Source organism: Danio rerio, chromosome 13 (assembly GCF_052040795.2).
Source record: "Danio rerio strain M-AB ecotype USA chromosome 13, GRCz13ab, whole genome shotgun sequence".
NCBI lineage: Eukaryota > Metazoa > Chordata > Actinopteri > Cypriniformes > Danionidae > Danio > Danio rerio.
Window position 1 is genome coordinate 4,982,681 of NC_141033.1, and position 25,393 is coordinate 5,008,073.

Below are 25,393 nucleotides of genomic sequence, written 5' to 3' on the forward strand. Positions count from 1 at the left end.
ACAAAGAGACAATCTGCCTGAAATGTTCTATTTTTTTTTAAATGTTATGGGCAAACTTTGTTTGTAGCTAATATTACAGTAGTTTTGAGCAAAAGATGATACCCAAAGGCCTGATGAATCAATATGATACATAATAAATTCATGAAAACTTGTATATAGTAGGCCTATGAAAAATGGGGGGAGGGGTGGGATGATTCTTTACTTTAAATCTGACAACATGATGGTGTATTTCCGCCACCAACTAGTATGGAGTGTGGATCATTATGACTTAAACAGCCCCCACACCCCCAATCTCCCTTACCCATCTTTTTTATTAATTCCTCTCTCATAAATGAGGTATTTTGTAGAATGTCATTTGCTTAAATCAAACTTATATCTCTTCTAAATTCTTACCTAGAGTCATTCTTTCATCTTTATACTTTATAGAGTGTAATATAACTTGAAGAGAGAGCTTGATTTTTTTCTTATTAACAAGAACCAGCATGTACAATTTTCTTATACAATACAATACAATTACTTTACATTTCTTAACAAGAATGAAATAAGTGAGAAAAAAAGAAAGTAAAGGAGAAGAGAAGAGAAAGAAAAAACAAAAAACAGAGGAGAGGGCACATATTTATTAAATTACATACAAATATATTATGCACATTTTTCAATTTTAGTCATTAACAAGAGTTATTAATGCACTTTTTCTACTGGAAATGCATATATACAAACATTTTATGTAAAATGTTAAAGGAGGAGCATATATTAATTGTTTTAATTTCTATTTTGAGACTTGGAAATCACTTTTATATACATTTGAATCTCTTTTTCTAACTCCATGAAGAGAGTTTTGCTTTTGGAAAACTTGGATTAATGTATGTGAAATTTACATAATAATAAAATAAAATTTATAATAAAACAAGCATCTTTTAAAGAGCGATCCTTAACATAAAAACCCAAAAATCACATGTTTATTAGATAAGGAAAAGGATTTTAAAATATTATGCTTCAATAAAAAGCTTCAACATTGATCCAAAAAAGTCGAGTATAGTGGCAAGACCAAAATAAATGTTAAATAGTTTCTTTAAAGCTTTCACAAAAACAGCATTCTAGCTCAATATCAAATTTACATTTTTGTAGAAATAATTTTGTGGGACAATCTGAAGTAATTTAAATGATATTTCTTTAGCCATATTTGTTATAAAACATTTTTGAGGTAATGACCATACTTGAGTCCAGTTTATATTATTAAAGATATTGTTACAGTAAAAAAGGAGAGTTTGATTCTTGTGTCCCACATATATAGACACGCCCCGGTCACGCGCGTGCGCGGACGGATGGTCAGCTGACAGTGAGATCAGCATAAAGCCTCATCACACGACCTCGCGACTCACTGCAGCATAAACAACACCATCACCCGAACAAGATTACTCTCAAAACGCGACACCGAGGTCAGACACAAGCGGTTCCTGAAGTCATGATGCTTCTCACGCTTCTTTTGGTCACCACAGGTAAAGTATATGTCACATTATTCACTTCAGTCTGGCTTACATTGCGTGTTTTCATAATAAGTGTGTCAGAGCTGCAGTTAATGGCGCTGGAAGTGTTTGGTAAACATGTCATGTAGGAGCCGCTTAAATGGCAACCGTGGTTTCATTATTTCAAATTACAGCATTTTAAAATAACTATTAGCGCATAATTAGTTCTAATAGGATAATCTTCATCTTATAACTCAAAAGAAGTAACGTTACCGTTTCCTGGTTTGTCAATAAGCAGTGTCGTATTGACGTGCTGTGCTAGGCAAGATGGCTAACGTTAAACTGTTTTAAAACGACACTTGTGGTGTCTTTTGTACATCATTTAACACGGCTTGAGTTTATGATGTCTTTGTTGGTATCTGCTTGTTTATATACACATAATTTCTTTTATGTGTAAATTTTACAATTTTTTATAGTAACATTGTGTTTTTGCGCAGGTATTTTTAACAGGTCCAATGTTAAACTCTTACTAAAATCTGTTATTAGCATATTTTCTTCTGGAACCGTTGAAAACAATTTCTTGATGATGAAGATGATGATGATGATGATGATGATGATGATGATAATAATAATAATAACGACGACAACAACAATAACAATAATAATAACTATTAAATGTATGTGTGTGTGTGTGTGTGTATATATATATATATATATATATATATATATATATATATATATATATATATATATATATATATATATATACATTTTTTATTTTTTTATTTTTTTCAAATCCTGAATGTATTGTCACACACATTTCCTAGAATGGAATTTAACATAAATAGTTTCCTTATCATGAGTCATGACTCATCAGTTTTCACCCAAATAAACCCGTGCTTGATCAAAGTGAATGATTGATTTAATCAGCTTTATCAGATTTTTTCAGATTCACTCAGCTTTAAGCTTTCACAGAGAAGTCTGGATGTTGACAGTCAATGAAACCTCTGATTATCAGGGTTGCCCTAATTAAGAAATCTATCCAGACTGTCTTTTCAACGCTTGCAGTTTTTAAACATCATAAGATAATGCAAAAGATCTGAGATGACGACCACACTTATGACGTCTTCTATGTAATATTTAACATAGCTTTAGTTTGCTACTGTTTGTTAGTATCTGTGTGTTTTTATACACAAAACCTTTTATAGTAACATTGAGTTTTTTTGCAGCTCCAATGTTAGACAAAGACTAATATCTGTTATTCTGCATTTTTTCTTCTGAAATTCCTGTAAACATGTCTGGTATTATTATTATTATTATTATTATTATTATTATTATTATTATTATTGTTGTTTTCAGATCCTGAATGTATTCACACACACACATTTCCTAGCATGTAATTTAACACATAGTTTCCGCATCATGAGTCATGACTCATCAGTTTTCATTAAACTAATCTCATGCTTGATCAATGTGAATGATTGATTTAATCAGCTTTAAGCTTTCACAGAGGAGTCTGGTGTTAATTTCATCAGCGAAACCCCTGATTATCAGGGTTGTCCTAATTCAGAAATCTATTTAGACTGTCTTTTCAATGCTTGCAGTTTTTAAACTTAAGATAATACATCTGAGGTTATACATTTTATCTGAAATCTTATGTATTATTTGCTTATCAGCATGTTTTGTTTTAAATACAATTGAGGTAAAGTTGGTTTCATATCTGCACATTCATTCAGTGACGTCCCATGACGTGGTCCCCGTTTAGCATGCTACTTGGAAATTCAGTCTGAAATTGCATGCAAGTATGACTTGAACAACATTAGCACTATTTTATTGACTAATTGAAAGACTTGTCCTGCAATTTAATACTTTTCCCTTTCAAATTAAAGTATTTAATTAATAATTTGGTTTAATAGAATAATCTCCATCTAACAACGTAAAAGTAATGTTTTTTGGTTTGCTTATTAGCAGTGTCATGTTGATTTGCTGTGCTAGGCAAAATGGATAATGTTAAAGCGTTTTAAAACCACACTTGTGATGTCTTTTAAGCACTGCTTAAAATAACTTATGTCGAGTGTTCGTTGGTATCTGCATGTTTCTATTTTATGGCCATATAGTAACATTGTTTATCGTAACAATGTGTTTGTCGCGCAGCTATTTTTAACTGGTCTAAACAATCTATTATATTCTGTTTCTATATTATCTAAATCTGAAACCGATGTTAACATGATTAGTTTAATGGTTATTTAAATTCGTCAAATTCTGAATTTATTCCTCAAACATTTCCCAGAATGGAATTTAATGCGTCAGGACTCGATGCAGAAACTATTTGCATCACTTTTCGCTGAACTAATCTTGTGCTTGATCGATGTAAATGATTGATTTAATCAGCTTTATCTCTTTAAGATTTCACAGTGAAGTCTGGATGTTTTGAGACTGTCGACAAAACATCTGATTATCAGACTTTCCCTAATTCAGAATCAGAAATCTATCCAGACTGTCTTTTCAATGCGAAGTTTTTGTCTTTTTTTAAATTTTTTTTTTTATTTGAGATCGAAACGTCAGAAGATCTGAGATGATGCATTTTATCGGACATCTTGTGTATTAGCCTATTTGTTTTCAGCATGTATTGTTTTAAATAAAATTGAGGTAAAGTTGGTTTTATATTTGCATATTTGTCCGGTGACAACTCGTAAAAATTCATTCTGAAATTGCATGGAAGTTATCACTTCAAAACAACATTAGCACTGTTTTACTGACTGTGAACAAAGTTGATAGTCATAGTCACTTGCTGCCACTTTAAAAAAAAAAAATATATATATATATTATATTAGGGAGAAAGTCTGAACATAAACTAACTTTACCTCAATTGAAATACTCATTCTCATTTCCGTGGATCAGTTCTGTTGATTCAGTGGCCTATGCAGTTTCAACATCCTTATCAGCGTTCCTCTTTAGGATTGGATTACACTCACAGTTTTACTTCATCTTTTTGGAGTTTCTGTTTGCAGTAAGATCCATGCGGACTAAAAATCTCATAAAGGTGGTCTCATGCTAGTATAAACCATACATGGCGTCGGTCTCATAGTTGCTAGCATTTATAAAAAGATATTCATAAAACATTTATCCCATCACATGCCTCAACCACAGAAGGTTTCAGATGTTTTTTTTTTTATTTTTATTTTTTTCTCTGTAGTTTCACAGAAGAGAGGTGAAATCAGTTTTATTTTGGCTTATTGCATTATTATTATTATTATTATTATTATTATTATTATTTCTTTAGAAAGTTAGTGTTTGATTGGCAGAGGCATTTTGAGTATTTTGTGTTTGTTTTAGACTTATCTTTGGAATCGTTTCCTCATTTCAACTAGCGGGTGAACAACTTTTAAGAATTTAAGCTGTGAACTATGGCTGCACAATGTATTAAAGTATTACCTCAACAGTATACGAGTGATCCATATACCAGGGAAGTGCATTCAGTTAAATTATTTTTATCTGCCCAGCATTTGTGTGATGGATGCATATGTCTATCCAAATCTGACCAATCAGATGGGACCTTTAATATCTTTATCTTTGCCTCTTCAATAGATCGAGTAAAGAATCAGAATATCCCTTCAGGTTTTCAGTCAATTAAAGAGTTTTGAAATCTGTTTTTATTTAATTTGCTCAGAATAATATTTATTACCTATTTATTGTAGTAGGATCACAAAAAACTGCGGATTAAATTTTGTTTTGCAAGTTGGTTCTATTGTAATATCATTATTGTAACTAGGGTTGTCAAGATACTTGAATTCAATACTGATATTTTAAAAACGTCCATTTCCCGCTAACAATTGAGCGCTGTTGGGCACCGCTGATTTGCCATCGTGTTCACATGCTCAACAGAAATGATTGACCGTGAAGGTTATCAGTACACCAAACTCACTGCTGCTTATTGAGTGTAACCACAAATACAGGGATACTGGAGCTTTTTAAAGCCGGGATTCATCAGTGGATCGCTCGTATGTCGACTAGTAGACAAAACAGCTGATTAACGTGACTTTAAAACGCTCCAGTGTACCTGTATCTATGGTTGTACTCGGTAAACAACAGTGAGTTTAGTGAACTGGTGACTTTCATGGTCAATCACAGTAATTCCTGATGAGCACGTGAACACCATGGCCAATCAGCGCTGTTTAAGAACGGGCTCATCAGCGCTCAAATGTTAGCGGGAAATGGATGTTTTTAAAATTTCAGTACTGATTGGTATCAAATAACAGTATTGTGATGACACTGTGCTGGATACATAGGTTGTTCATCCAAATCTGACCAATCAGATGAGGTCTTTACTGTCTTTATCCCCGCCTCACCAGTAGGTAAACCTAGAGCTGAAAATAAATACTAATGCTAAGAGAGAATGGAGGGAAATGACAACAGACAATAATTTCATTCTATTCAGCTTTATTTGTGTAGCGCTTAACAATGTAGATTCACATAGAAGACCATAGTAAATTGAAACGGTGTCAGTCCAGTTTTCATTGTTTAAGTTCAGTGTTTTACAATCGGAATATCCTTCAAGGTTTTCATTTTTTTTGTGGAGTTTTAAAATCTATCAAATTAAAATTTTATTTTTATATATATATATATATATATATATATATATATATATATATATATATATATATATATATATATATATATATATATATATATATATATATATATATATATATATATATATAATTTACCTGTTTTAGTATGATTATAACATAATATATATTTTAAATGTTTTATATTCTTTAAAAAAAATGTTTTGCAAGTTACTTGGTCTAAAAAAATATCGCAACGCATCACGTATTGCTAATTATGATGCAGCCCTACGTCATGCGAACGAATCACTGGCACTTCAAGAATTGTACTCTTTCAGAGTGAGTTAGTGGGGTCACAAAATCACCCTGGATGCCTCGCACCCAGCACACTACCTGTTCGAACTGTTACGGTCTGGTCAGTGCTTCAGAGCACCAAGCATAAAAACAGCCAGACAAAGAAAGTTTCCTACCTCAGGCCATCTACCTTGTGAACAGTTAAATATTCCCCTACTGTGCAATAAACATACGCACAACTTTCTCATACGCACTTGTACAAAGCACCTAATGTCAATATACAATGCAATACTTTCTCCATTCGCATTTGTACACAGCACTTTATAACCTGTGTATTTATAATAAATCCGTACAATTAAACATCCAGGTTTTTTTGACTAACTGCATCTGTTTAACGTTCTGTTTTTTTTCATATTTATTTTGTGTTGTCACTCGTTACGGTGTACACTGGAAGTTTCTGTAACCAAAACTAATTCCTTGTGTCTGTGTGTGTGAAGCACACTTGGCAATAAATGTGATTCGGAGTTGCAATAAAACCTAAAATATTAACTGACACCTTTAAATGAGCTCAAACTGTGCAGTATTAAGAGAATTTCAAAAATGTTTTGCCTATTTGTTTCAAAATCAAGCAGCATGTTTTCTTGTGTATGAGAACTTCAACCACTTTTATTGAAATGCATTTAATCATTTGGCAGAAATGACTGCAAAAATGTTAGTACTTTATGATGTGTAGAGCCAAACAATCTCATAACTTCTCTTGAATGAGTCAATAACAGCTAGTTCTTCAGTTATAGGTTTATTGCAGCAGTTATCCCATAATCTGCTGTGTCTGACTGTGCACTTTGCTGTGCTTGTAATGTTTAATGCACTTTATTCTTTTAGTTTTGACTTTTGATAAGGGTTTCAGCAGGCCTAGCGGAAGTGAAAACAACAGTTTCATGGTTGTCTTGTTCTGCTTCTGGTTTTAAAAATAGTTTGTGGAATGTTTCTTGGTTTAGTTATCAGTCCTGTGATCATTGACTGAGTTATAAAATGAGTATTCTCCATTTAATTCAGTGAGAGTCAGTGTAAATGCACTTGCTCTTTCACATTTGGGTTTTGTCAACTTGTCTTTTTTTTGTACAGTCAGCTATGGAGGCTGATGCTGAGCTGGTGGAAACTGACAGGATCAGAAGACTGCCTGTCTGTGCGTGTGTCATGCGTCATATGATAGTCCCTAAGATGTCAGTCAGATTTTAAAAACTGTATTATTTTTGTAAGTCTGATTTACAAAACGTATCTGCTTTTTGTGGATGTGTAATTCAACAGTGACTGGAACAATTTATCAGGTGTATATACTTTTGTGCCAGACTGTAGAAAGTTCAGAAATCCTCTTTTTTTTTTTTTTTTTTTTTTGTTCTACATTTTGGCTTTTTTTTTTTTCTGGTGTTAATTTCATAGGAAGTTTTTAAAGGAACTGATGCGCTTGTTCTGCTTGTGGGAATCTAATATTAATGAGGCTTTGAGTTCTGGGGACTTTCCAGTCACACTCGCACTGTTAGCTTAAGACTCTGTTAAAATCTTAAGAGTTCAGAAAATCGAATTTCGAAAGCCTTTTTAGAAAGAGTAAAGTTTGTTTTCGTGTTTTGGCAGCTATGATTTACTTTGCTTTCATATCTAACTTCTGATTAAGGTTCAGTGAAGAATTTGTGCAAGATCATTTCTCATGATTTACAGATAATACTGTGACTAACCTGCTGTAGTTTACATGGTTTACATTCAAACAAATTACAGAAAAGACACCTTGAAAAACATGCTGTAGTTTATAATTGAAAAGTAAACTATTCAGTATTGTTAAGTCCTGTAAAGTGCTTTCATAGCATTTATTTATTTATAATTCAATGTTTGATACGGGTGATGCAGTGGCGCAGTAGGTAGTGCTGTCGCCTCACAGCAAGAAGGTTGCTGGTTCGAGCCTCTGCTCAGTTGGCGTTTGCATGTTTGCATGTTCTCCCTGCATTTGCGTGGGTTTCCTCTTGGTGCTCTGGTTTACCCCACAGTCCAAAGACATGCGGTACAGGTGAATTGGGTAGGCTAAATTGTCTGTCTTGAATGAGTGTGTGTAGATGTTTCCCAGAGATATGTTTCCGCTGGAAGGGCATCCGGTGCGTAAAAATGTGCTGGGTAAGTTGGCGGTTCATTCCGCTGTGGCGACCCCGAATTAATAAAGGGACATAGCCGACAAGAAAATGAATGAATGAATGAATGTTTGACACGCAATTGCAACTCAAAGCCATGGCGGGACATATAGTAGCTCCTCGCCTTTTTTAAAATGGCCAATAGGGTTTTTTTTTTTTTTTTTTTTTTTGGTGATTGAACTGTGATTGAACTGGGGCTGGGTGATATGGCAAAAATGAAATCATTTTCCCTAATGATAAACATTTCGATATAAGTTGTTAATGGTTCCAGGTTTTAAAAAATACCCCAAAAATGACTGAAGCCACAAAAATGAGATGATCTCTTAAATAGCTAATTTTTTTTTTCAGCTGATTAGTTGTTTTTCTGTGTATATCTCTAATATCAACACACTTTTAGATTTCCATTGTTGCACATTCCTGCTGTGTGTTGCTCTTAGATAAATGTATAGTAACAAAGTGCTTGTCAATAGCTACGTTTCCATCCACCTATTTTTATGCTCATTTTAAAGATTTGCATAAACCGGTTTATGGAAATTTTGAAAATGGGCATAAACATATCTACATAACCAAGGAGGAAACTTATTATTTGATAAGAAAAGATGTGCACAAACTGAAAGAAACACTTTTACCTAACAAATTCCAGTTTTCTCATAAAAAAAAAAAGATCATGTGGTTTTTTTTTTTGTTTTTTTTTTGTTATAAGAGATCATGTGGTGATTAAACGTGTGTGAAATGGACAAATCAGCAGGCTGAGCACACACTGTTACTATCGCAGCATTAGTGTTATATATTAATGACTTCCAGAATAGCCAGAGCATCTGTGCTCCGTCTCATGCCTTCAAATGCCACCGCGTGTTCACTGCGTGCCAGCCTTGCCTTGCCTTGAGGCGCAAGTCTTTTTTAATTTTTAATTTTTTTTATTTTTTAAATGAAGGAAAGATTCACACAGCTTCTTTTACTGCAGCAATTTCAGTTTTTAATGTTGATATTTGGCGCCAGATAATTCGGAAGTGACGATTTTGTTAGCTTTGACTCGTTGGATGGAAACACTGCTTTATTTGCACGTCTTTTACGTGATCCAGTTTTGCGCATAAAGTTTATTTACATTTTGGGATGGAAACATGGCTATTGTTATTGGCTTGAATTATTGCGATTCGCTATATTATTGTTTATTGGCCCAGCCCTAGATTGAACTCAAGTGCATCGAAGGAACGGCAAAATGAGAAGCATCTTGAAGGGGATGAGACATGTCAGATATTAGAGTGCATTAGATTGGGCAGACAAAGTGCAAAAAGTATTAGGTGGAAGTGACAAACTGCAAGCATTATTTATATCTTCTAAATGTGAACTGGCACTGTTTTGAGCAGACTAGATTATAAATGTCCTTCAGACTAACTTACTGGTCCTCCCATCTAAAAACCACAACTTATTTTTATTTCATAAGATGCTGTGATCATCCTGAACCCATTTCTTCTATTTCTAGCTGTGGCAAGTCCCCTGTTGGGAACGGAGCAGTGTGCCCGTGGTCCCCCCTACTGGTGCCAGAATGTCAAGACCGCTTCCCTTTGTGGTGCTGTCCAACACTGCCAACAGAATGTGTGGAACAAGCCTCAGATGGTGCGTTTGACCTGGTTCTCAGAAGCATTGGTATGCCTGTGCATAATTCATGAGCGCTAAGTGTATAAAACCCTTCCTTTATTGCAGAAAACTGTGCCATGTGATCTGTGCAAAGAGGTGTTGGTGGTAGTGGAGCAGCTGCTGAAGGACAATGTAACCGAGGTAAGCAAACATGATAACGCTGGAGTTTTGAGTAGATGGTTATGAAAGGTCAAAGTCTGAATTCTTGTGTCGATTCTAGAGCGAACTCCTCGGGTATTTGGAGAAGGCATGTCAGCTGATCCCTGATGAGGGCCTGGCTAACCAGTGCAAGGAGATTGTGGACAACTACTTCCCAGTTCTCATGGGCATCATCCAAGGAGAGCTGGTGAGGAGAACACTGCCCTTCTCTTTTAACTAGTTGAATAAAAAAAAATTTATTTGTCTAAAATGTGTACTGACAAATGAAGTGTGATAAATCTTGCTGCAAGCTCGTAAAGAAAGTTTACCATGAAAATGATCTTAACGTTTACCCTCCCTTATATAGTTTAAACCTTTTATTTATTGGTAAAACCGATTACAAATCTTTGGCTCGTATAAGTATTTATTTTTTTTAAGTCACTGATCGCACTTTTTTTGGCTCAGCCAAAATGGGACAAATCTAATTTGTTTTTCATTTATTACAAAAACTACTGCAAGACACTGGTTTTAACAAACAGAATAAAAAAAAAATGAAGAATAAATAGTAATATATTCAGTACTGTGAAAAATTGACTTCTTACTACTGTTGCTGATAACGCTGAATGTAGAAATCTAACATTATAATTTGTAAAACACGAATGTACTTTAAATCTCCTTTTCAATAAATGATTCAGTTATTCACTCAATCTTTTTTTAATTGTTTAGATTTTTAATTGTTAGATGTGTCATTTTTGAAGAATTATTCAGTGGCATATTTTTGATGGCTGATTGTCGCCACCTATTGATTAAGTGTTTTTGCTGCCTACAACTTTCATTTTTGAGCGTCGTTAAATGCATGACTTTTTTATTTTTTATTATTATTTATTTATTTATTTATTTTTAAACCAAAAACATCAATGGTTTTATCTAAACCATAATCCGTTATCCCAGTACCTCTGTGTTATTTGACTGTTTGTAAATTCATTACTAACTCTAAAGACTGAATCTCTTACTTAAAATTAGCATTTTCAGATTTGCATGCAGCGATTTGAAGGATTAACAAATGTATGCAAATCACCATTTGTAATTTGTTGCGTGGGTGTTGAGATCCTGATCTTTTATTGATTAATCGTGTAGTTCACACTGAATGCAGGCTAAACAAGTAGTGACAAACACCTTTAATGAAACCCACCACATCCCAAATAACCTTAAACAACCTTTTCTGTCTTTTTATATTTTACATGTAATTTGAATGATGCAATCTTTCTGTGATCGTTACAAATTTAGCGTTAATCTACCAGTACAGAAATAGTATTAATCAGCGGACCACGTGTTTTCCGAACCATGGGTTTTGATCCGTACGAATCACGGATCGATTGTGATCCATTACACCCCTACTTTAAACCTATTTTTTTTTTCCTACTATATCAAAAATGCTGGTAGCTGACACCCATTGACTTCCAATGTAGTCTTGTGTTCAACAGAAAGATACTCGAATAGGTTTTGAACAAGTGAAGGGCAAGTAAATGATTTGCACATTTTATTTTGGGTTTGAGTTTATTTGGATCAATTTTTAACTACGCCCTGAGGTGTTTCTAGTCTTTTTGTGGTTCTACAACATTTAAACATATTTTTTCCATACATGGATAGTATGTGCATTAAGAAATACCATTACTTTACATACAGCCATTATTTAGATCACAGTACAATAAAATGAGTAAACCTCATTTTCCCACAATTAAATCCCTATACATTAAACGCCTTTTTATAAATACAGAATTCCCCAAGTGTGCCTTTTTCTAAAATGTTTCATTCCTAGTTGTCCTAATTAATTAGTGTTAAATTCCATAATTACAACTATAAGTTTTAAGAGAATTAGATTTAGCATTTGTTACTTGTCTAGTAGCAAAAAAACATCAGATTGCAATTGAGTTCTATTAGCGTTTTAAACTTTCAGAATTTTCATGTTAACAATATTGAAGCCTTCATTCTGTCTTTTACTCTGATCATATGCATTCAGAGCTTAAATGCTAAGTGTTTACCCTACAGACACTGAAGGATTTTTTCCTGGGGTAACTTCTAATCGATGAAGTTGAAAGCGAAAACCTCAAATTAGTGTTTTTCCAAGTGTTGGTGCAGAACTACACTAGCTGATGTGTTAAACTTCTGGTTAAGAAGTCATTCATTCATTTTTCTTTAGCTTAGTTGCTTATTTTTCATGGGTGGCCACGGCAGAATGAACCACCAACTATTACGGCATATGTTGCCCTTCCAGCTGCAACCCAGTACTGGAAAACACCCATATACACTCACAGTCACACACTACAGCCAATTTAGTTCATTCAATTAGTCTATGGCACATGTCTTTTAGACTATAGTGGAAGAAAGACTGTGTGGTTAAAAAGTCTCCTTTTTAAAAAATAAAAAATAATTATAATTATTATTTTTATTAAGTCAACCTAAACACATTCTCATGACTCCAATTATCTGAATGCTTTAGTGTGACTGGATGTTAGGATGCTGAGGTGGTTAGCCATCTACAAAGCACTCTTTGTGTAATAGGCACTTTCCTCCTCAGGGCGCCTCATTTGTCATTCAGAGCATCAGGCGCAATCCTCTTTAAAGAACTGAATAGAGTCAATGTGTTCAGCTTGTTTGTGTGTTTATATCATGGTTTTTCAATGCTTCTGTGTTTTATTTATTTGTATTTCATCTTGCAGGATGACCCTGGTGTAGTGTGTGGCGCTTTGGGTCTGTGCGTATCCCAGCAGGCAGCTCTGGCTAAAGCTCAGCTCACTTCCAACGAGATCCCTCAAGTGGACCTGAATCAGCGCGTCAGCCCCTTCCTGCTGAACATCCCACAGCTGCTCTATCCTGAAGAGAAAAGAGAGACCCCTAAACAGGTGAAGCAGTCACACAAACTGTATGTTTTAATGGAAAAAAGCCATGGAGACAGTTGAGCGCTCAACTTGAGGAATGAAGTTTTGTTGATTGATTTAGTGTTGAAATGTGCATAGATTAGGATTGCACCCTATTGGAGAAACCTGACATTGCAATACATTTGATTTTTTTTTTTTATACGATATACACTTACCGGCCACTTTATTAGGTACACCTGTCTGAATGCTTCATGCAAATTTCTAATCGGCCAATCACGTCAACCCTGCTACTAGTAAGGTGTATCAAATAAAGTGGCTGGTGAGTGTATATTGGGGTTTTGTTTAATAACCAGATGTCAGGAATGGGTCTTTTTGGAAAGTTCATAATTCTCGATGCATTGGGATGAATTTTAAGGGAGTGTGTCTACATAATTTAATAAACGAACTACAAAGATTGAGAAATACAGTAGAGCAACTATACTGTACAAATAAGATGTACAGTGCTTTGATTTAGTCTAGTGCTTTTAGTTCAGGTGCACAAAGTTTGATAAATGTAAAAACGCTGTATAATCAATTAATCTTAAACCTAGAAATATAATTTCTTATTTCTTAATATTTAAATCTGACTTTTAATATGATAAACACACAAATAATAAATGGTTTGGTAACTTTAGGATTGAACGTTGCAATGACTTTAAATCATCAGTGCTTTCAGTGTCCTGTTATAATATACCGATTGGACATTGCAAATACTGTGATGTGACTATTGCGTATGTGTATATTGCAACGTTGATGCTGAAACTATATATTGTGCAGCCCTAGCATGGATTCTCTCCATTCTTTACTGATTAATACTGTTTTTCTGTTTGCAGAAAGGTGATGTGTGCCAGGACTGCGTTACGTTCATCAGTGACACTCAGGATGAAGCCAGAGTCAATTCTTCCTTTATCAACACTCTGATTGCACAGGTGGAGAACCAGTGTGAGCTTCTGGGACCTGGAATGTCTGATATGGTGAGAACTTGAGCATTGAGTTTTTGTGTTGTCATCTGTCGAGGTCACATCTTATCTCATTTATTTCTTCAACAGTGCAAGGAGTACATCAGCCAGTACGGGCCTCTGGTCTTCCAGCAGCTCATGTCTATGGTAAGCATCTTTGCATTTGACTTGTGTGTTGACTTTACAGGAGTTTCTTTAAAATTTTCATTACCAAATTGTGGTAAGCCTTTTCGTTTGGCACAACATTTAAAATGAGTCAAATGAAGAGTTCATTAGTATTGCATTAGTTTTGTAATGCCCAAACTCTAAAGTTTCATGTGTGCCTGCATTTAATATCCCAACGGGGCTCATGATCATGAATGCACAGAGACTAATGGACATTTTAAAACAAAAAAGAACAACAACAACAATAAAAGCAAGAATTCTTCCAAAACAAACAGAATGGGGTATTGTGAGAACGTAAAAATGTGAATTATTTGCTGTGAGGATTTGGTTCTGGCGGTAGGGTTGCAAAGGGGTGAAAAATTTACAAAGACTTTCCTGCAAGTTTCCATGTGAACTCAATTTTGGCACTTTCTAAACTCCCCCAACAATTTGAAAACTTACCAGGAATATGCAACATCTAATCTAATAAAAATGTATTGACACACTGCTTCATATACTAAAAGACTTGTATGCATATTTCTGCATGTTTAAAAAAAAAATGATTCATGATTTTTGACCGATTTAGTAGCCACTTTAAAATCTTACTAGGGTGAAATGCATCTACAAATTAGGCTTGTTGCCACTTTTATAGGTCTTAAACTGAATTCCTGGAGGGCTGCAGCTCTGCGTAGTTTTGGTCCAACCCTAATCAAACACCACAGATCCAACTAATCACTGTTCAAAACTCTTAAGCAGGTGTGAGTTGAAGGTGGTTGGAGCTAAACTATGCAGAGCTGTGGCACTCCTGGAATTTAAACTATTGGTGTAGTCTGAATGTGTCACTATGAAGTAGTGCACGGGTGTCAAAGTGAGTTCCTGGAGGGCCGCTGCTCTGGACAGTTTAGTTCCAACCCTGCGTCAACACATTTACCTGGAGGTTTCAAACAAGCCTAAAGCCCTCAATTAGTTTGATCAGGTGTGTTTGATTAGGATTGGAACTAAACTGTGGAGAGCTGCAACCCTCCAGGAACCGAGTTTGCCACCTGTGAAGTAGTGGTATCCTCCTTGGCAAGGATGATTTTAATTTATATGCGGTGTAAACCTAATTAAAACTGCATTTATGTGCGGTTGTAACTTGAATTATCCCTGAAAATATATTTCACCTTATATACAATTACGTTCCTAGTTTATTTCCTATAGTTACTATGGAAACTTTCCAGCTTTTAAACCTTTCTGGAATATTGCAACCCTAGGTAAGGAGATTGAATAAACAATCTGTATATTAGAAACCGTATTACTTGGGAGAATCCTCATCAGTTTAGCAAACCACACATGCAGAGTGCTTAACATAAATGAGTAAACCCCATTTTGAAAATGAATATTTCTATCCATTTCTCAGTGAATATAGGTCATATCCATTAAGTAAATCTGTTTTGTCCAAATGCGTCAAAATACATTTATTAAAACAATATTTTAGTCACCAAACATCTTTAGAAATAGAAAAATACATTTTAAATTCATGCAAAATATTGCAAAAAAAATTACAAACTACGAAATTTCAATTTTAGAAAGTCTTTCTTTTGCACATTTATTAATAATAATAATAATAATAATAATAATAGTAATAATAATAAATCTCTATGTAAATTTGGCTTTACTCATTTTGGACCGCTGTTTTGTTGGTCAAACTAAAGCCAAACCTAGAGCTAATCCAAGTATATGCACATATAAAATTGTAAAGCTTCCAATAGAAAATGTATTTAAATGAGATTTGTATGGGGTGTATTCATGTTGAGCTCGGTGTAAATGCAAAAGAGCTACAAAAACTCCCTTTGAAAAATATTCAAATCTCTACATTGTTTTTGCACACATTCATCTGTCAGCAGCTAGGCCTTCTCATACGCTGAGAAGGAAGTACAGGAAACTCTGTCATTTTAGTTCTGGTGTTTGGGAAAGCACTGTGTGCATGACCGCTGCGTCCCAAAGAACCCTTGACCTACAACTGAGCAGTTAATTTAATTTTCTAACAGGATCACAGTTCATTTCTGTTTGGCTGACTTAAGCTGCTTAAATGTATGACTAGATGTTAAACTAGATGTGTGCATATGATATTACTATGCAGCCATGATGAGACATGAACAAATTCACAATGTGATTATAAAAACAAACCTATAATGTAAAAACAGTCAACACCTCTCTCCTATAGTCCTGCGGTAATATCTGCTACAAGGCCACATGATAGTGTATCTATTTTCTAGAGTTCACCAAACATGATCTTTGGAGCACAGCAGGATGTTCAACTTTGCATGGTGGTATTTGAATGGAAGTCGGTGTAATGAAACCTGCAGTGGGATTACATTCTTATTCAGTGCAGGTTGAATGCATGACAGGCTGATACAGATGGATGAGGTGGTTAAAAGCATAATCTTATTTTACATGCAAGATTACATGGACTAAAATCACTTTTAGGATAATTTTTCGCCAATCCGACCCTTTAAAATGAATAATGACCGCTTCATAGATGTCTGCATTTAATATGCGAACCCTTAGGGGGGGAAAAGGTCATCAACGCATGAACAATTTTAATATGTAGAGCCGATTGCTGATTTCGTCAAGTAAACAAAGCTGCTTTTGTTCGCCTTGGTTGTTCAGACCTGTCTGCCAGCTTAATCCACATCTATAATCACTTGTTGTGTGTGTTTCCCTCCCATTCTTTATTCCTGCCTTCACTTTATTTTTCTTTTTTCTCTTCATCTCTCTCTCTTGCGGTTTTGTTTGCTCTGGTCTTCAGGAACAGGTAGGTTTATCGGAGTTGCTTGTGTGCTAATCACCTGTGCTGTTGTTTGTTGTTTTTTTTTCTTTCTAATCCCAGTGACCACTGCTAATCTGTGCTGTTATGTAGACTAGCCACTAACACAAAGTAGAATAACCCTGAAGGATTCGTGTTTGTAGATGTAGTGTCTGACAGATCCTCCATTTCATCATGAAGTCACTCAGTCGTAGGCCTGTCACAATAATCAATATATTGGCTTATCGTACAACATGACCGCAATCATTTTCAGTGACCATGTATATATCGCCCATACATAAACAATTCTAGATGCATTTTAGCTGATCTGCAACATCTCTATTGGAGGTGTCAGTGTGGTTAAACACAAGCATTTGCTGTTACTATAGTATATTTTCATGTGGGTGTCTGACAACTGAAAATAGATCTTGTAGCAGATATCACAGCCTCTTATTTTAGCTTGCACGTTTTTCATTAACATTTGTTATTATTTAGGATATGCATTTTCACCTGATTATTAATTTGATTGCAATTATTCTCAAGAATAAAATATTTTGCGTTCTTTGGATTGTGCATATGTATTGTTCATATATTGTAGTTTCATAATGAGTGGCTTTAAATGGTCTTAATGACAATATTGTTTATCGTAACATTTTTTGTCTTATGTTCTGAGTTGAATCAGGTGTTTTTGATTAGGGAGAGGTTGTAAATGTGTACTGTTGATGTGCCTTTAGAAACAGGCGTGGGGAATAAAAGTACGTATTAACCATTATTCAAAATTATCACCCAATCTTTGGTTTCCTTCTATCAAACACTGGACTAACACACTCAGTAGGTCCTTAAAGCACCAGCAGCTTTTCTCATGTTGCGCATATTATGTGTTTGCATGAGCTGTGGCCATCAGACAGACAGACAGGTTGATGTGGGATGCTCTCGATTGGCATGTGCTGGCGCTGCATAATGGGTAATTGGTTAGTTAGAGAGGTCTAATGCAATGGGTCCTGCATGACATCATCTTGGAAGAGGGCTATCAGTCAGTGCATGTGGTACTGTTCTGATGTAACCGCTGATTTGTTACTCAAGGAATGTTGTGTCTTAATTTCATATGCAGCAACCCAAGGACATCTGTGCTCGCGCTGGCTTCTGCCCTACTAAACAAAAGTCTGTGCCCATGGAGAAGCTGCTGCCTGCCAAATCCATCCCTGCTGTCAAGATGTTCCCTGCGGTTAAAGTTGAGAAACCGGTTGCGACCATGCCTGCTAAGGTAAAATAGAGGTTGTTTTTTTGTTGTTGGTGTCTTTTGTATTCTTAAGAATCATTATGCAGAAATGTGCTAGTGCTTAATTAAATTAGTCATGGTATGGTTCACCCAAAATGTTCAATTCTGTCATTTACTCGCACTTATTACAAACCTTTTTTTTTTTTTTCCTGTTCAACACAAGATACTTTGAAAAATGCTGAAAACCTGTAGCTTTTTACTCTGTCTGAAATCACCTCTAGTACTACTAGAGATACTATAGTACACAGGTGTCAAACTCGGTTCCAAAAGGGCCGCAGCTCTGCACAGTTTAGTTCCAACCCAAATTAACACACCTGATCAAACTAATTGAGTCCTTCAGGCTTGTTTGAAACCTACTCTTTTCAAAATAACTGTTTTTGTATAATGAACAGAAAAAGAAACTCCTAATGATCTGGATCCATTTGTGGGAGAGTAAATGAGTACATGTTACATTTTGGGGTCAACTATCCCTTTAATTACTCTTGTGTTTGTACATTTGAATGGTGAAGTTTTATAAAAAATGTCTGTCTTAACGGACAAACGTTGTTTTGGCAGAACCTGGTGCGTGTGCGTGACTCTCCTCAGTGTGCCATCTGTGAATATGTGATGAAGGAAATTGAGAACATGATTCAGGATCAGACCTCTGAGGTATGTAGCCAACATTGACAATCTCAGTGAACTCATAAAAAAAAAAAAAAAGTAAAACGATTAAAGTAAAATACAAAATTTGACTTTTACGTGTTTTGAATATGAATAATTCCCTAGTGGTGTTGGAGTGACACCAATAATCTATGTAGAATCTAGATTGCTCATTGTGCTTTTACACATTGATGTACATTTCCTAAAGAAAACTATTGATATTTTATAAGTGGATGATCAGTGTCTGAATAAGATACCGTAATGGCTGTCTTCCAATGATGATGATGATAAGTGCGGTTTTCATAAACTAATTTCGAGAGGATCACGTGCTTATAATCAACACGGCTGGCTCCTTGTTAGCTCCGTAATCAGCCCTATTAGATGATTATGGAAGCATTATTAATAACCTGAGTTTTTCACTCCAGTTATCTTCGTCTTGAAGCTCCCCCCTTTCCACCTCTACATCCTCCCACTTTTTTCTGATTGGGTGACACAGTGGCCCAGTGGCTAGCACTGTTGCCTCACAGCAAGAACACCGCCGGTCCAACCCATCGGGCCGGTTGGTGTTTCTGTGTGGAGTTTGCATGTTCTCCCCGTGTTCGCGTGGGTTTTCCCCAGTTTCCTCCCACCGTCCAAAAAACATAAACCATAGCCAATCGACTAAAATATCACCCAATACAACCTTAGTTTACATTTCTCACGGTGACAAGCAGGGGAGTTCTCGAGACTTACTTGACCTCGAATTCCCCTCTCGCCCTTCTAACAGGTGGGAGCCCCGGGCTTGAGGATATTACGAGCTCAGGGCTCTCTCCCGGGACAGCATGCCAAATACGCTTTATTGATTATCAGCTAAGTGTGAACTCTTGAATGATATTTATTTCTGATAACAACTGCTTTGTTTAAAGGGGCCTTTAAAAATAAAATAATCGGCTACTGCCACCTGCTGTGAACCGAGAACATGTTTTAGTTCTGCTAGATACTCTTCAATACCAAGGGCCCTATCATGCACCCGGTGAACATGTATGGCATGATTTGTTGTTGTTGTTGTTGTTGTTGTTGTTGTTGTTGTTGTTTTCATACGGGGACATGTTTAATTTTCAGGTTTTGCGCCACATTGTTTAGATAGCAAATCCATTTGCGTCACTGTGAACTCGTAGGTGTGCCAGTGTTCTGAGTTGTCTTACCTCCCATTTTAAAAAGTAATTAGCACATTTTGATGACTCTATGCTACCCATCAGATTTTGCTACCAATGAAAATTTTAATATGGAGTAGTGTGATATAAAGCAGTAATATCGGCCTAGCCTACTTGATCTCTAACCCCAACCTCAGAAACATTTATATACAGTGTTGGTAGCATAATCTGATGGGTAGGATAAAATGTCCGGACACCGATCTATAAGGTGTGTTGAGGTGTATTGTTGGGATGTTGCTACTTTGACAAACTGAAATAGACTGTGGACTTTAGACCAGCTTTCAGATGGTCAATGGCAGAGCGCGTTAGTTATGTGGGTTCAAATGCCTACACATTGCTAATACACACAGGATGTACAGCAATACACAAATCTTTACATATAAAAACAAAGGATTAAAATGTTGCAAAAGTGAAATATTTAGGCCAGTGGATGTCTTCAGTGGAGCGCTTTGGAGTAAGGAAACTGTGGAAACTCAAAGGGGTAAAGCGAAAGTAAAGCTAAATGGAAGAGGCTCGTTCTTTATCCTATCTATCTTGCGCTACAGATGGTCTGTTTTCTTGCTAATGAAGTGTTACATTTTATTAATATTATTATTATTATTATTATTTTTTTTTACAAAGTCTGCCATAAATGGCAAATATGCCATGCTGTGACGCAACTGACTCTTAAAGGGGATGTGAGATTAGACTCTGATTGGTTTAATGCACGTTATGTGCAAAACACACCCAGAACTCATTAGGAGAATATGCACAAACCATATTTTTCCATCCTTAAAGTCTAAAGTGCATGGTGCAAAAGCATTAAGGCCAAGTCCCAATACACTTTTGCTATTGTTGAGCCCAGATTGTTACAATAGACCCCTAAGCTTCTTTATTGATGGCATTAACGCTGCAAGATCCCAAATATTTGCATAGACCGAACAGCACACACTGAGGTTTAAAATCAAAGTGAGTGTCTTGTTAGGTGACGTTTTCTCATTAAGATGACAACATTTCCTTGTAATTTCGTGGAACTGTGCATGGTAGGGCTTATTAATATGGTGGCGCGGTGGCTTCGCTTTATGATGTCATGAGCAGTCCAGTTCTCGATTATAGATCAGTGATTGACACCTGTGGCAGTATTTAGATGAACCGCCCCCTTTAAACGGTTAATCTTGACCTGCTGTAGATCTGCTGACTTTAGTTTTCTATTTCAGGCAGAGATCGTGCAGGCTGTGGAGAAGGTCTGCAACATTTTGCCCTCCACACTCACGGCTCAGTGCAAGGACCTGATTGAAACCTACGGCCAGGCCATCATCGATCTCCTTGTGCAGGAGGCCGATCCCAAAACGGTCTGCTCTTTCCTTGCACTCTGCAGTGGGGTCAGCCATGTCCGTAAGTGCCCATGTTTGTTCCTCTTCTTGCTCTGTTCTGATGCAAAAGATGTTCATTTTATTTTTTTTCTACTACTATTTTTCCCATCATGCAGCTGTAATGGATAAGCAGCATTTCGCAGCAGGTGGTTTCTGTGATGTGTGCAAGATGGCTGTGCGCTATGTGGACGGGATCCTGGAGCAGAACGCCACTCAGTCTGAGATCGAGGAGGCCGTGCTGAAAGTCTGCAGCTTCCTGCCTGACGCCGTCAAAGATGAGGCAAGTCCAACCTTTTGTGTTATGCTTGCTGTAAATGGATAGACGACTCAGACCAGCATACATTATCAACAGAAATCACAAATCTGTTATTATGAAGACAGACTAGTCATGCCCTTAAAATGCAATACAAAAAAATATATTAGAGGGGCTGCCACCCTTAAAGACACGAGATGTGTTATGTTGGTTTAACGTGGATATTGTGAAATTGACCACATATTTGTAAAGAAGCAACAAACCTATGCAAATGGCTGAATAGAAGCTTTATGCGTTGTGTCATGTCGCTCAGCTCACTTGAGTCTATATAAAGCATAGGCGCATCTCCCCACAGGGCAACAAGGTAACTTCTGTTGTTAACTATTGACCACTTTCCTCCATGTTTCTTCTGTTGTTGTTGACCACGGCGTTGTGCCTCAATAAATTGGATCTGCCCGTTTACATGTGACTGCGATCTGTCACATATGAGCAAAAAAATTAGAATTGGGTCACTTTTAACTGGCAGTGTAAACGGGGCCTTAGTGTTTCGGCAGGTTTCATTATAAATAAAATTTCAGTCTTATGATATTAGAAAAAAATGAACATTTAGCCCTGTATGTTTGTCAATTTAAAAAAAAGAAAGAAACTGCTTTGGTTTAAAGTTTCTTAAACCATTATATAAACTAAATGCATGTAAAGCTCATATGTGTCACAAATATAGCTATAATGTAGCTATAAATACATGGAGAACTTTTAAACAAGTGTCATTTTAAGGAAGACAATTTTACCATATTGATAAATAGTTGATATAATAATAATAATAATAATAATAATAATAAAAAATAATAATTAATATAAAAAAATTATAAAAATAAATGAATTTAAAATATTATAATGATAACAAATGATATAAAAAAGAATAAAAATAAATAAATTTAAAAGATATAATAATAAATAAAATAAAAATAAAAATAAATGAATTAAAGATATAATAATAATAATAATAATAATAATAATAATAATAATTATAATAATAATAAAAATAAAATTATAAATAATAAAAATAAATGAATTAAAAATATATAACAACAATAATAAAAAAAATAATAATAAAAATAAATAAATTAAAAGATATAATAATAATAATAATAATAATAATAATAATAATAAATAAATAATAATAAATAATGAAAAATAATCAAAATAAATGAAAAAAAAAACTAAAAAAAAAAAATTAAATGGATTATTGGCAAATGGATGGATGTTGACCTGATTGGGTAGCTTTAACTAAAAAGGAAAATGATTTGACACACAACAGCATATTTCAGTGAATTTGAAGTTCTACAATTTTGTCTACCCCGTAGATGCCCCCCCCCCTAATTTTATTTATTTATTTTTTGTGGTGGCACCAAAGCCACATACAATCTATTAAGATCCCAAAGAACAATTAAACGTTGTATCAGTGCATACTATTGCAATTTTAAACATTAATCTTAATAAAGCAAATTGTTACTGGTTGCTTTAACATGATGATCAGACCTCTTCTTAGTTTGTCTGGTCAATAAATGAATCTAAACCTTCAGCTGCGGGTCTGAATGTGCGTAACTGCTTTGTGATTGGCTGATTATTTATTTTTCCCTCCTGCAGTGCAACCAGCTGATTGAGCAGTACGAGCCTCTGCTGGTGCAGCTGCTGCTTCAGACCCTCGACCCTGACTTTGTCTGCATGGTAAGATTTCACTTTCAATTCTCCAGTCTTGTGATCAGGCCGAGCTCAGTCTGAGTCTTGTTTTGCTTTTTGGCCTACAGAAGCTGGGAGCATGTCCTGAGGCCGTGCAGAGGCTGCTGGGATTAAATCAGTGCAGCTGGGGGCCTGCATACTGGTGTAAGAACGTGCAGACCGCCGCTCGCTGTAACGTGAGTATTAACCTTCTGCCATTTCAGAATATAATCACGTTTCTGTTTTGGGTTTTAATCGATAACATGCTGGTCTGTGTGTTATAGGCCCTGAACCACTGCAGGCGTCACGTTTGGAGCTAAAGCGCGAGCAGAATACTTCCAGAACAATCTTAGGAAACTAAAGGAGAATTGCTGTAGAGCTGCGTTTCTGTTTCAAAATCAATACTTGGGTTTTCTTTTTAAAAAAGTGACTTTAATCATTTGAATGGTCACCGCTAATTTAACCTTTGTTCAGGGGGAAGAAAGCTTTTACTGAGAGGATGCGTGCGCACACACTTATGAGGGGGGCAGGGTACGACTGGCAGGTGTAGCTATTTGTGAAATACTTGCACTGAGCTTTTTGTTTAGTTTTGTGTGTGCTAATGTGAAGACTTTTTTTTAATTTTAATTTTTAGAGTTGATGTTAGTCGTATGTTTCTTCAAATATGCACCCGAGAGAGTTTATATGGACATAGATTGTGCCTTTAACTGGAAAGGAGGTCTGAGACCCCCCCCTTGGAACGATGCTTTAGGATGCTGTAATCTCCCTGCCTCCCTCTTTAACTGCTAATACACCTGCAAGGCCAGTGATGTAAACATTTCTGTTTTTAATGGGTGATGTTTTTGGTCCTAATGGTTGTCGATTCTGTCATTGTGCTTCTTTAATGATTTGGAGGAGGGGAAGGTGATGCTGACGTTCATTATTTGATCCACTGATTGTTGCCCCTCAGTGATTTGATCGCTCTCACTTCCTAAATGTCAGATTTTCTTTCCACTGTTCAGACTGAGGCTGTTTTTAAAAAAAATTACAAATTAAACCGACTTAAACCCCGTTTCGTTATTCTGTCTTTCATTTATGCAATAAATACTGTCTTAAAGCGATATTTCGCCTAAATGCACTCCCTCAAGTGGGTCCAAACTTTGAGTTCTGTTGAAGGCAATATTTTCTGAAAAGCGGTAACCATTGACTTGCATAGTAGGTAAAATGGATGCAGGTCAATGGTTACAGGTTTTCAGCTTTCTTAAAAATATCTTGCTCAACCAAAGAAACACAAAGGTTTGGAACTTTATTTAATTAGGATCAGTTATTGGCGAGCTACATCAAATATTAATTCCTAATCTCATTTAAATGTTTCTATTGTGAAAACTAATTTACTTTGTTCAATGCAACTTAGTCTCAAGCTGTGGTCACACTGCACTTTTCTCCCCATAGACTGCCATTCATACGCACGTGAATGCGTCAGACCAGAAACGCAAGTTCGTGTGTCAAGTTTTGCAGTTTACTACGGTGCAAAGTTCAAGCTTGGTGAACTCTGACCTGCGTAATCGCATCACTTGACTGCATGAGATGTATTGAGGATCAAAACATGACCTCTCTGGACAGAAAGTTCAAATATGGATCAAAGGTTTGATTTTTTTTAAAAAATGTTTAATCCACTTTAATCTTGTCCTTTTTCACAGCGCTGCATGACAGAATTTCAAACGCACAAACTCTAGTGTGACCGCAGCTTTACTCTCTCTGATGGATTGATATGGATAGAGGAACAGATCTAGATAGATGGAGATGTGTTTGGATATGGATAGATGGATGATATAGATATGGATGGATGGGTATATATAAAGATGGATGGATATGGTTATGGATTGATGGAG

The 25,393-nt window shown here is 35.7% G+C and overlaps 3 protein-coding genes across 6 annotated transcripts in view; 1 reads left to right on the forward strand and 2 right to left on the reverse strand.

Moving 5' to 3' along the window:
* Window positions 1-25,393, reverse strand: part of abcg2c (ATP-binding cassette, sub-family G (WHITE), member 2c) — a 154,961-nt gene that overhangs the window by 92,215 nt on the left and 37,353 nt on the right. The gene's annotated exons all lie outside the window — the stretch shown is intronic.
* psap (prosaposin) lies at window positions 1,358-24,622 on the forward strand. 3 transcript variants are annotated; one of them, NM_131883.2, is given in 15 exon segments: window positions 1,358-1,496; window positions 9,986-10,119; window positions 10,207-10,281; window positions 10,361-10,486; window positions 12,999-13,181; window positions 14,030-14,170; window positions 14,246-14,302; window positions 17,091-17,096; window positions 18,199-18,351; window positions 18,922-19,014; window positions 21,395-21,572; window positions 21,667-21,830; window positions 23,451-23,531; window positions 23,612-23,719; window positions 23,807-24,622. In NM_131883.2, coding segments are annotated over 15 exon segments (1,569 nt in total). In that variant the 5' UTR covers window positions 1,358-1,462; the 3' UTR covers window positions 23,843-24,622.
* The window catches only part of meis1b (Meis homeobox 1 b), a 598,746-nt gene continuing 586,713 nt past the window's right edge, over window positions 13,361-25,393 (reverse strand). Inside the window, exon 9 of the transcript XR_015504914.1 lies at window positions 13,361-13,393. The gene's annotated coding sequence lies outside the window, so the exon portion shown is untranslated. The remainder of the gene's footprint in view (window positions 13,394-25,393) is intronic.